We start from the raw sequence: 13,113 nt of genomic DNA, 5'->3' as shown, positions 1-13,113 counted from the left end.
CTTACCCACCAATCAGACTAGCCCTGCTGGCTCAGATGATCCTTACCCACCAATCAGAATAGCCCTGCTGGCTCACATGATCCTTACCCACCAATCAAAAAGCACCCCATGCCAACTGTCAAACCTTTCAACCATTAAACTGTCATAACTGTCAAACTGCCCCCAGCTCTATAAATATGCAGAGCTGTTCCTCAATAAACGGGCATTTTCTCCTATGGTAAGCCTTGATCCTTCTTTCATGATTAAGAGAGACTGAAACACAATTTATAACTTTCATTGCCATCAGAATCTTTTGCCGCCATAATTATTCTAGATTTTTATTTAATGTAAAAGAGTCATCAGTTTGTTTAAGGGGAAATGCCTGCAAGGTGTCTTGGGTTTATTTTAGTTCTTAAAAAAGGGATGTGTTGAGGTTCTAGAGTGGAAATTATCATTCATTTGTGTGCAGAAAAATCACAATGTGACATTCTTCTTAATGGCCCCACCCTCAGTCTTTTGCCCCTATCCATCATAGTTTTTAATAATTAAAAGCACATTTCATGTGTTTTCACCATAAGTAAATTGAATGAAACTTACAGAATGAAAATTTCTTTGTCTTTTAAAATGTTCCATTTTCAAAAGTCAGTGTTGAATTGTCCTGTGGTAAATAATACACATATACATTGAAAATGACTTTTTAATACCATACTTAAAAATTTATTTAGAATAATGAATTGACATCATCTAAGTTGATGGGATGGAAACTAACATGCATGTTTTACAACACTCTTGTCTAAATTATTTTTGAGGTTGTGTTAATATTTTTGGTTATGAAAAGTTGTGTTTTTATGTTGTCTTCATTTTCATCTTGTGGTTTGTCTACTTTAATAAATGGCCTTATATTAAAAATTATAAAGAAATATAAACCAGCAGTTTAGCAATCGTGGCCTTTTCTGTTATTAAACCCGGGGACAAGTTGGCATAGCATAAAGACTTAGAGACTGGAATGATGACTACAGAAATGAGATCAATTCCTGCAAGAGCATTGATAACAATCAATTTCTGCACTGTTCCTTCAGTAAATGTTTTATCTGTGATTTCTTTAGTTCAGTCAATATTTTCTTGGATGAACTTGATAGTACAACTAATTTTCATAAATGGACTGATTTTTCTTACAATGGTAATGTATATATAGAAGTTTGAGGTTGATTTGAGGAGAAAGAAAAAATTGTTTTAAAGTTGGATTTATATTTTTCTTTTATGTAGTCAATAAAATGTGTTAGATTTGACTACTCCTTCCCCCATCCCCAGTAAAATCAACACTTAGTGTCTTGAGTTGAAATAAAAATAAAGATCTACCACACAGTAGAGGATAATAGTTCATACAATTGATTATATAATTTTAGATAAGTAGAGGAGACAAGCATGAAGTATCTCAGTAAAATGAAATCGTAAAGGTTTCGGGAGATGATTACCTTGGTTTGGTCATTCAACAGTGTACACCTGCTGAGATATCATAAAATGCCAGTATAATGTATCAGTCAGAACACAAATGCCCACACCACATTGTACATAATTGCAAAAGAAAAAACTCATCTGTATTCATACAAAATGACAACTATTGTTTAGATAGCAAACAGGTGAATCAATATGTTGCATTTTGAACAGTCCTTAGACTGAAATGAGCCCAATGAGTGAAAATGAGTTGTAGTAAAATATATAAAGCAGAGGTAACCACAGCTGGATTGAAGGGGTGAGGTTCTCTGGTTTCTAGTATGGTGTACACTGTGACTCAGGAGAGACCGGCATCAAACCTTTCACTGAGAAGCACCATCTTGGTGAGGATTTTCCCCAGGGCCATCTTGATGTCCCTGTTCCTCAGACTGTAGATGAAAGGGTTCAGCATGGGGGTGACCATGGTGTATGTCACTGAGGCCATCAGAGTTATCCTAGAAGACTGTGTGGCTACAGAACTGAGGTAGACCCCAAGGCTACTGCCATAGAACAAGGAAACCACCAGGAGGTGAGACCCACAGGTGGAGAAGGCTTTGTACTTGCCTCTGTCTGAAGAGATCCTCAGGATGGAGGAGAAAATCTGAGAGTAGGAGAAGAGGATGATGGTGAGAGGGAAGAAACCCAGGACGATGGCCACAGTGTACACCACTATGTAGTTGATGAGTGTGTTAGAGCAGGTGAGCTTTAGGATTTCAGGAAGATCACAGAAATAGTGAGGGATTTCCATGTTGGTGCAAAAGGACAGTCTCAAGATTGTCAAGCTATCTGGGAGGGAGCCTAGGACACTGACCATCCAGGACCCCAGAGCCATGAGCAGACAGAGCCGTGGGCTCATGATAGCCACATAGTGCAGGGGGTGACAGATGGCCACAAAGCGGTCATAGGCCATCACTGCCAGGAGCAAATTGTCCTGGCATCCAAACAAAAGAAAAAAATACACCTGTGAGATGCAGCCTGCAAAGGTGATCCCTGTGCTGTGAGTGTGGATGTTCCTGAGAGCCTTGGGGATGGTGGTGGAGGTGAAGCCAATGTCAGCCAGGGACAGGTTGGAGAGGAAGAAGTACATGGGCGTGTGTAGGTGGGAGTCTGAGATGACAGCCAGGATGATGAGCAGGTTTCCTGTGACTGTGACCAGGTACCCGGACAGAAGCAGGCCAAAGAGGAGGGACTGCAGGTCGGGGTCATCTGTGAATCCCAGGAGGATGAAGTTTCCAGCTCCTGTTTGGTTTCCTCTTTCCATGGTGCTGGTGTGTTTACTCTGAGGAGGGAGAGAAGGAACTCCAAATTCCCTCCAGCTAGGGAGGCTGAGGCAGGAAGACTGCAAGTTGAAAGCCAGGCTCAGTATCTTAGTGAGATTCTATCTTAAAATAAAAAATAAAAAGAGGCCCTGGGCATGTAGCTCAGTGCTTAAGTTCCCTGGATTCCATTCAAGGTACCCTCCCCCCGCCATTCTCTCTCCTCCAAATAAGAATTTCAAATAGAGATTCCCCAGGATGCCCCAGTGTCTTTTATTGAAATTCTGCGAACTCAATAACTTATTTATTTTATCTTATCATTTGGCCTCTTGGCTGGCAAGTTTCAGATACCATTTGTACACCCTAAAGAAACAAATCAAGACATGGTTCTATGTCAGTGCTCTCAAATGCTGTTCCCAGGAGTACCACCTGGGCATCACCTGGAATCTACCTGAAAAGTGCATTCTGATGCACACCTCACCTGAAACCTGAACCTCCTGCTGTAGGTGTGAAGCTGCCCTCTGTGTCTTGAGAAGCCCTGTCAGGATTCAGAGGCTCACTCCTGCTTGGGAACCAGGGCTCTAGACCTTGCCTGCATCCCCACCCAATCCTCGTTTCCCAGGTGTTCTGCTGTGTTCTGCCTCATGCTCATGGGAATGAGCATCTCCTAGTTCCAGGCAGATTGCTCTGCCATGTAAAAGCTCTCTCGGTTACTATGTGTCTTCTCTATGATTTCCTCATGTCCTATCCTGTGGACGTGTGGTCTTTTTGCTAGAAATATCAACATCTTCTGTTATTATTATTATTCTTAATTCTATTTCGTTTTAATTTCTACTTTAACCATATAGATTGAAGAATCATGGAATTTCTAAGTATAGAAATCCTAGAGTTTCTAAATGTAGGCATGAGTCTTATGCACAGTTTTAAAAACATCACATGAAAATATTTCATTATGGCAAAATGGCTCTTCAAATCTTGCCCATTCTGGACATATGGTTTTCTGGTTTTCTTTATGATGTGAGATTTTTAATGTTAATTTTAAGTTTATACTTTCTTCTCTTATGGTAATCTGCAAATGTTTTCTGTTACTTTTTAAAAATTCAGGTATTTCCTCTTTCACATGCATATAAATGATTGACTTAAACTGACCATTCATCAGGCTGCCGGTTTCGTATTGTAAAAAATTGTCCATCTGCATGAGGTACTTAAAAGTCCAATACAGAAAGTCACCTAGCATTATTTCTATCAGAATTCCATTTCTAGTTTTAATTTACTCTTGTAGATTGTTAGAATCAGTACTATTGGAAGTAAAATACTGTTAGAATTTTATCAGAGATTCCCTTAAAATTTTAAAATAATTTGGAAAAAAATGACATCATACCAACATTCAGATTCTCACATCAGTAACAAGAACTTGCCTCCATGTATTTCAAACATCTTTTAGGCAAATATTTCTGATTTTTAAGAGGAAATGTAGATCAGGGGCTTGGGATATTCCTACTCGCATGCCAAAGGCTCTGGGTTCAATTGTCAGCACCAGCAAAAAAAAAAAAAAAAAGTTCATTTCTTGTTGATACTATTGAGTGTATTTAAGCCCTTAATGCTGTTAAGAATGATGATCCCCAATATCATATCCACTATTGTGATTATTATCAGAAAGTTTTATTTTAGTTGATGAGGTGTCCTATAATTTTTCTGTACTTTCTTTTTATTTTGTCAAAATTTTTGTAAAAGTGTACTTTGACTAAATAATATCAATTTATAACACCTATCTTTTTTAATATTTATTTTTTAGTTGTAGGTGAACACAATATTTTTATTTCTTTTTATATGGTGCTGAGGTTCAAACCCAGTTCCTCATGTGTGTTAGGTGAGCACTCTATCACTGAGCCACAACCCCACCCCGATAACACCTATTCTTTTTATTTGGATTTATTTTATTGCTTTGAAATTCCAGATCCTTGTTAAGATTTTGTGTAAGATGTGGAAGTTTTTGGTTTTGTCACATAATATGATGCTCAACTAATATTAAATGGTATGATATTAACTATGTAGTTTTAATCCTGTTAGTGTGCATTGCTTATCCCTACATACTTTGAGGAACTGTTTAAATTTTTATAAGAGTGTAATTACTTATTAACCATTTGAAAAATATAATGTTGACTGCAGTCTCCATGTTCCCAAAAGAATTTCAAGCCTTCAATGTGGAGTAAGAGACCAAAGCAGCTACATATGAAAACACAACGTAATAATAACATCTACATGGGTATGAGTAATATCTAAAAGTAGAGGAACATCCTTAATTAAAATTATTTGTACAAGTAAAAATACTTTACTAATTAGGAGTTTATGTTGAAAACATCTGAAGGAAAAAAGTTCTCAAGGTAGAAAACTGCAAAAATAATCTATTTGGTTAGTCAAAGTGAATGTATTTCAATACTAGAGTCTCAGTTATAAATTAAGATTCATGTCTTGCTTGTAAAAAGGTAGAAAGAGTCATAGATTCATTAAAGGAAATGTAAAAAGGGTATTAAATGTTTGAGAAGATTTTAATTCTTACCATTAACTTATAAAAGTGTAATAAAAATAGGATTCCATTTTCATGGAATTAATTGAGAAGGCCTTTTTCAAATATAGTAACCATGCCAAATTCTGTGATGGGGAAAGGAAATAACATTTCAGGTACTGATATGAAAGCATATTTTGTCCACTTTTCTGGGCTGGAAAAATTAAATCGGCAAATAGCCCTTTCATAAATTCTACAAGAGTCATCATCATATGACCAGGGATCTCCTGGAATATTGATATCATTGTTACTTCTTGGATTTGTTTCTTGGTGTGTTATATAAAAACTGCAAATGAATACATCCATCCTTAAGAAATAGCAACTTTAAAACTTAAAACTGTTGGAAATAAAAATACAACTAGGCAAAACTAAAGCAGCAAGGAGCATAAAATGAAGGTAAAAGCAGAGCTAGAGAACCAAAAAAGGAGAAAGATCCTAGAATAAAAAAAAAACAAATTCCAGAACTAATTCTATAGCATCCACAAATAGAAAAAGTCAGACATCAAATGAAATGGATTAAAGGAGACAAGAGGAGGAAGAATCAGGTGTGATGTGGAGCAGTAAATTCCATGCATGTGTGATTAGGTAAAATGACTTCAATATTATGTAAAACTATAATGCTCTAATAAAAGTCAATTGAAATGTCTAGAATTTGAAATGAGAAAAATGAGCACAGAGGTAAGGAAATGCTTGGTCTTACAAGATAATATTTCTTACACTCTAAGTTGCAGTTTTTAATTCACAATAAGTGGGTGGGTCTAGGGAAGAATAGATGTATCTGGGGGTTAGATGGAGGGGAGTGATGGAAGGGGAAGGGATCTGGAGGTAGGAAGGAGAGTAGAATGAGTTGGCCATAATTGTCCTATGAGTATATTTGATTACACCAGCTGTGTGATTCTCTATCTGTACAACCAGGAGAGTCAGCAGTTGTACTCCAATTCTGTATGATGTGTCAAAATGCATTCTACTGTCATGTATAACTAATTTGAAGAAAGAAAAAATAAGTAAAATGAATGAAAAAAAATTATGTAGCTGTCCCAGAGTAGAACTTATTTCTGGGAATTGTCCAAAGTTGATGGAGAAAAACACATTAGAAACCAAAAGGAAAGAAGACAATAAATTACAAAACTTACCACCAAAACGCTCTGGCAGGAATCTGAGGTGGGAGCAGAAGCAGAATTCTCCTTTAAGTGAAGAAGAAAACTAAGTTTCTCATCACTAATCATTTGTCAGCAGCCTGGAAGTGCAAACCAATGCAATACAGGGAGAAAAAGTCACCAGAGACCTGAACATGGAAAAGGCAAGATGTCCACTGGGGAATGATCTTGGCCAAATTCTACTCTTATATCGTGTGCATGTAGGAATATGAACCAACAAATCCCACCTATGTACAACCAAAATGCACCTGTAAGAAACAGGGAAGAGGCAAGGTGTGGCTTATGGAGGATGGAGTGGCTGCAGATGACAGATTGGTGGCTTCAGACCTATTGTAACTGGGTGTGATTTTACTAAGCCTGTTCCCACAAAGCCAATATGTGAAGAGGCCACTCCAGGTGGCATTGAGGAGAATGGCACATTGAGATCTTTGGCAAATATTGCTTCTCCCTATCTAGTTGTAAATTTCCAATTTCAGCTGTAACAGAGAAGTCTTAGTATTCTCTGTAACTTTTCAACTCATCTAACTTATTTGAAAATCAGGTGATAGAAGGAGGAAAATTTGCATTTGTACATGCAGCAAATTTATTAGAAAATAGATCTCCAACATTACAAATATTAATGAAATTTACAACACCTAGAATGGGGATTAGAACCTTACAAACACACAACCGATGAGTTTTATTTTGTATAGTTACTTGAGGACTTGCCTGTGTTCAGCATTTGGTTTATGATTTATATACCTTGATTCATTATGTCATCATTGCTGTTTTTATATAAGTACAAAAAGTGTTATAATAATGCAATGATAATGTAAATAGGAGTAGACCCTCGCTACCTGTTAGAGATTATTAACATTTTCTCATGCCTGATTTACTTTAACTTCACCCCAATATGATTCCTATGAAGTGAACACATTGTGATCCTTATTTTATAAATATGGAAACTGAAACAAAAAAATCTTCAGTAATGTGATATCAGCAAGATGAATGGCTTGACTTTCGTTAATTACACAAGATCAAAAAGGAGGTACTTTGAGTGAATGAAAGAGTAAGTTTTATACATAAAAACCAAAGAAGCTTCTCTGATGGAGGAGAAGAAAGTCCCCTCTAGTGGTTCCAGAACAATGGTGGAGATGTGCAGGAAAGGCTTGAGAGAAGGTCAGTTCCATCAGGAAGGTGAGAGATGCTCAGATCTGGGATCCAGAAAAGAAAAGTAAGATGAGAGGAGATGGAGAGGGAGAGAAGTCGTGAGAGACAGGAGCTGACTGCACAGATGGGTCTAAGTGCGGGGCCCTCCTCACTGCAGTGTCCCCACTTGGGCCACCAAGGCTCATCCTGTGAGGCTGTGCTGCCTCCTACCTGCTCCCACATCAGCAGCTCTGGGGTGAGCTCCTGCTTCTCCTTCCCTGGGTGATGAGGGTCAGCTCAGCCCTGATGAAATGCAGGAGGTGACCTCAGGCATGAGTGCTCTTCAAGGTCCAGGTGAAGCCACTCACTCCTGGAAGATCTGAGCTGTGGATGAGAGGATCAAGGGGCATATTTACTATTTCCATGGCCTGGGAGTTTGAATTCTCATGAATGCTCATTAAATTAATTGTTGCATTGTTGTCTATTCTCAGAGCAATTGAGTTTCCATTTGTGCAGGGGGGGGGACAAACATAAAGAATTGTACATATAGCCAGTTTTGAATCATGGTTTTTTTTTTCCAAATATGTACACTCCTTCCCCTGGGGCACTTGGCTCAAGGTGTTGCTTTCTCCCTGGACTTGATCTCTACTGATCCTTGGCTTTCCCCATGAGGTTTTCTTCAATAAGTGATACAGAGTGTCTTTGTCTACAAAGTGGAGTGCAGACACCATTTCCAAGCCCATGTGAGTCCTGAGCACCTTCACTGGGGGCTGTGGACAGGACCACCCTGCCCCCACATGTGTTCACTGATGTTGTCCTGGCATTTGTTGTCACTATTGAAGGTGCAGTGTAGACAGAGCATCAGGTGTGTAGTTACAGAGGTGAGTGGTGAGAGGTGAGCTGAGTGTACAGGCAGGAGTCTGCACAGGTGTCTAGGCTTTCCAGGTTTAGAGCAAGCTGAATACATGGCCTGAATATTCCAGTTCAGAGTGGAAGGACCAGTTTCACAATTCACAAAGCACTGATTTTTATGCTCCTAAATCAAGGATAATTAATATGATTTCAGAAAATAGCAGTGGGATGCAGAACATTTCTTTTGGTCTTGATGGAGTAGCCAACAGGGTTAGAAGGGAAGACCCCCAAGTGGTAGGAGTCACCTGATCCATGCCATATTCTTGGATTCATTCCCCATGCTTCCGGCTCCAGACTCCCTTCTGTGCTCACAAATGGCACAAGGTCATCAGGCCTATAAAAGTGTATTATAGGAAAGAGCTCATTAAATCAAATTTGGATCCCTAGGAAATAAAAAGGGAGGATACTCAAAGTGCGACGTGTTCTTGGATCCTTGGATGTAGAAGAGAGGCAGAAAAGTCAGTGCCTAAGTGATGTTTTGTGTGGGGTTTCACTCAGCCATTGCTCGATTCAAATGGGAATGCAGAGCCCAGGCCCCCAGGCATGTGGGCAGCCTCTAGACATTGGAAAATATAAGGAAAGGGATTCCTCCTCCGATCCTCTGAAGGCTCACAGACCTGCAGAAACCTTCATTTTATCCCATAAGTCCAGTTTGCACTCTGATCTCCTGGACTGTAGGACCAACCATTGGTGTTCAGTTTAATCTCTGAAGTTTGCTGGAATTGTCTCCATCCGCAATAGGAGGGGAGGACACATCGTAACCATGACCTTGATGTTTCAGGCTGGGTCTGTCCCCACTCTAAGCCAACTCTGCTCTTAAGAAGCTGAGCATACATATTGTAAAGGCAACTTGGCCATGTTTTTCCCTCACAAAGAATAACTGGGAAAGACAATTTTAAAAAAGAGGAATAAATAGAGAACACTTGTCCTTCTCTTTATGAAAATCTTAATGAAAGCTCTACTTGCTCAGGAGGTGTGGACTTGGTTTAAATCTGAATAGAAACATCAATGCAGCAGAACAATAAAATACAAACTTAATAAAATGAGAAGTTACATAAGTGACATCAAAATCAAGCTAGAATCAGGTAGACCAGGGCCTAGTGGCTGATCCAGAGATCTTTGTGGACCAGTCAGTGAATGGCTTGTTAGTTGGCACCACAGGAGTCATGTTACAGAGACCCAGAGTATTATGAGAGTTCCCTTCACTCTCACCATTGCTACTCTAAAGCACACTAGTTAATTCCAAAGGTCTTCAGTGGGCTCACTGGCACAGATGCCCATGTGGCTGAATGTATGTGCTGTTCTTTGAGTTTTGATCCTAACTCTGCCCCTGGGGTTGCAAGAGTTTGACTGTGCAAAGCAGTGGTCCCCTGGTTGTGACAATTCTTACAAGGGAGCTGAAGAAACTTGCAAAATAAACCTGGTACTGGGGCCAATCACACACTGGGAAGAAGAGGGGAAGCTAGCCAATGTTCCAGATGGTTCGTTTCTTGTTTTAGATAGTTCCATTGACGGTTTTCTTCTAAGCATGAGCTTTCTTTCCCATGGAAAAACACTATCCACTAGAATGGAGCACTCCAATGGTAGGTTTATGAACAATCAGATGTGGAAGGACATGTGTCCATAATTGATCTAATGCAGCATCCAGTCAGGGACTCTGAAAATGGCACTTTTTGGTTTTGAACAACTCAATGCCTGTTTCTGCAATCTGTGCCATCAGACTGACCAATCAATCCAGTGTCGAGGTTCAGGCAGGTCCTTTTCTGCAATACCTGTGTCTCTCATTATACCTCTGTTACAAGGATAGACCTAATTCAGAAATGACTTTGACAAACAAAATGAAGAACTATTTCTAGGAGAAGCACTACTGAAAGATTGAGATCCTGAATTTTGCACTTTGTGAATAAGAAAAAGAGACTGAAGCACAATTTACAACTTTCATTGCCATCAGAATCATTTGCTGCTGTAACTACTCTAGTATTCTATGTAAAAGAGTCATCAATATGTTTAGGATTCAGGAAGTGTCTGCAAGGTGTCTTGGGTTTATTTTGGTTCTTAAAAGATATGTCTTGACATTCTAGAAGTGAAAATTATCTTTCATTAGTGTGCAGAAAAATCACAGTGTGAATTATCAGATTCTCCTTGATGCCCTGCCCCAGTTCTTTACTGTCATTTTTATGCATGAAAAGCACACTTCATGTATCTTCAACCCTGAGTGAATGAATGAAACTCACAGATGGAAAATTGCTTTGTCTTTTAAAATGATCCAGTTTCAGAAGTCAGTGTTGAAGGAACATGTGAAAAAACAATTTACAGATACACCAAAAAGACTTTTAAATATCATAGTTTAAAAAGATTCATTGAGAATTATGAATGAACATCATCATAGTTAATGAGATGCAAATCTGACACACATCTTTTACAACAATCTTTTCTAAATTATTTTTGGTTGTGAAAAGTTGTGTTTGTATTTGTGTTCATTTTTATCTAGTGGTTTGTTTACTTTACTATTTGGCCTTACATTAAAAATTGTAAAGAATTATATTCCACCAGTTTAGCAATCATGGCCTTATCTATCATTAAACCCAGGTACACGTTGGCATAGCGTCAAGGCATATTGACTGAATTATGACTACAGAAATGAGATCAGGTCCCATGAGAGCATTGTTTTCGTGGAGTGAGATGGACATTATTACCCCAAGTACATGTATGAAAACACAAATGGTGTGAATATACTTTATATAACAACAGAAAAGAAGAGTGCCATGAAGAAGATTTGAAATAAATGGTGCTTGGATAATTATTTATGGATTGGATTAAGATGGAGTTAATTGCTCTCTAAATGTCAAAAATAGTTATCAAAGAAAGTTGTGGGAAAGATCTTAAGTTGTAGTGGACTTTAGAAGTGAATATAGGTGAATCCTCTGAACATATACCCAGATGGAAGAAAAAATGAGTAGAAGTCAGAGGCTCCCTGTCATAGCAGGAGTCATTCTAACTGGACTTGATAGAGCCCCAACTGTGAGAGAAAGACCTCTTTTAATGTACCCGGTCTCTGGAACTTTATTATAACAATGAAACAGATTAATACATCAAATAAAAGAGACATTGGGAAATCTAGTGATGGGATGTTTACAAAACATGGAAGTAGTGCTGGCACCTGCTGAGGGTTGTTGTTATTAATATCAGCATTAGTAACTCTGAATTTCTTTTCCAGCTCAAAATCTTTCATTCAATTTATAACTTTCCAAATTCTCTTCTAGATTCTATTTTACATTGAACCATCTGCCCAGCTAATTTTCACTCCATTTGACAGATATTCACTGAGTAAAAACTCTTTTCCAACAACAGGATGAGGCATTGTGGCTGTGAAGATGGGAAAGAGCCAGTTCTCAAATTCAAGGAATCTGTACAGAGGGTGAGTAGAAAAATCCCACAGTCAGTGTGATGGGAAGCACAGTAGGAATGATTTAAAGGGGAAAACATTGAGTTAATCCATTCACACCACCTCAGGAAATGTTCCTGTAAATGAGATTTCAAGACAGCATTTGCCCAATTTACACACCCTATTCTGAGGATATATGTCAATCCAAAGGACCAGGGCAAAGGCTGCAAGTTCTTGTTCATATGCAGAAGGTGATGAAGTTGATGTTCCAGTAGGTGAGAGTACAAAAGTGGTCCCTGGAAATCAGGCAGGGTGAGGAGGGGGTTAGGTACAAGGTGTGAAGCACAGTTTTATAAGAGAAATGATTTCTAAAGTTCTACAGCAAGTAGAGTGCATGGGCTCTCTCTTGTTCAGCAGGGTGGTCCACAGAACAGGGTAGAGGAGAGTGTGGCTGTGGAGTTGCTATTCAAGACCTCTGGAGATCAAGCAGGAAGCAGGTCGATTTTATTGCCCAGTTACCATGTATATATTCTCAGGAAGTAGCCAGGCAGATTACAGGCAGCCACCCATGCAATTTCTTGCTAACTGTCCTTACAGCAACCAGCCAAGGAACAGGTTGTGGAGTAAGTACAGGGAATGCAATACATGGCCTCACACCCAAGGCTGTGCCTACAGGGTAAGCAGTCTGCCGCTCACATGCCTACTATGAGGGGAGTGGCCTGCCACTCTGGCGCCCTTAACATATGCCATGTATGCTGTATTCCATGCCCTTGTCCCACGTAGAGGATAATAGTTCATAACAATTGATTATATAATTTTGGAAAACTAGAAGAGCATGAAGTGTCCCAGTGAAAATAATTAATAAATATTCCAGGAGATGGAAATACTGATTACTTTGATTTTATCACTACATGTAGCATGCATGCATTGATATATAACATGGTGCTCCATCAACAAATGCCAGTATTTTGTATCAATAAAAATACAAATACTCACACCTCAGTGTAGGTAATCATAAATTAAAAATCCCATTTGTATTCAAACATAATTCAAACTGGTAAGATAGTGAGTGCATAGGTGATCCAAAATGCTGCAATAGGAACAGTCCCTAAGTAGGAACAAACCCTTAGGATGATGACAAAAATGAGGTGCCCTAAAATACACCAAGCAGAGATAGGCAGAATATTGCATGGGGGGGCGGGGCTCCAGGATCTCCAGTATGATGGACATTATGAT

At 38.9% G+C, this 13,113-nt stretch overlaps 1 protein-coding gene across 1 annotated transcript; it reads right to left on the bottom strand.

The window, feature by feature from the left end:
- Positions 1-1,771: 1,771 nt before the first annotated feature.
- Positions 1,772-2,734, bottom strand: LOC144368058 (olfactory receptor 7C2-like). Its single transcript, XM_078026292.1, has one exon. The coding sequence runs from the start codon at positions 2,732-2,734 to the stop codon at positions 1,772-1,774; it is 963 nt and encodes a 320-aa protein (XP_077882418.1).
- Between the last annotated feature and the right edge of the window lie 10,379 nt (positions 2,735-13,113).

The sequence above is a fragment of the Ictidomys tridecemlineatus genome, chromosome 2 (assembly GCF_052094955.1).
Source record: "Ictidomys tridecemlineatus isolate mIctTri1 chromosome 2, mIctTri1.hap1, whole genome shotgun sequence".
NCBI lineage: Eukaryota > Metazoa > Chordata > Mammalia > Rodentia > Sciuridae > Ictidomys > Ictidomys tridecemlineatus.
The sequence above is the reverse complement of the archived record's forward strand: the minus strand, read 5'-3'. Positions and strand labels throughout refer to the sequence as shown.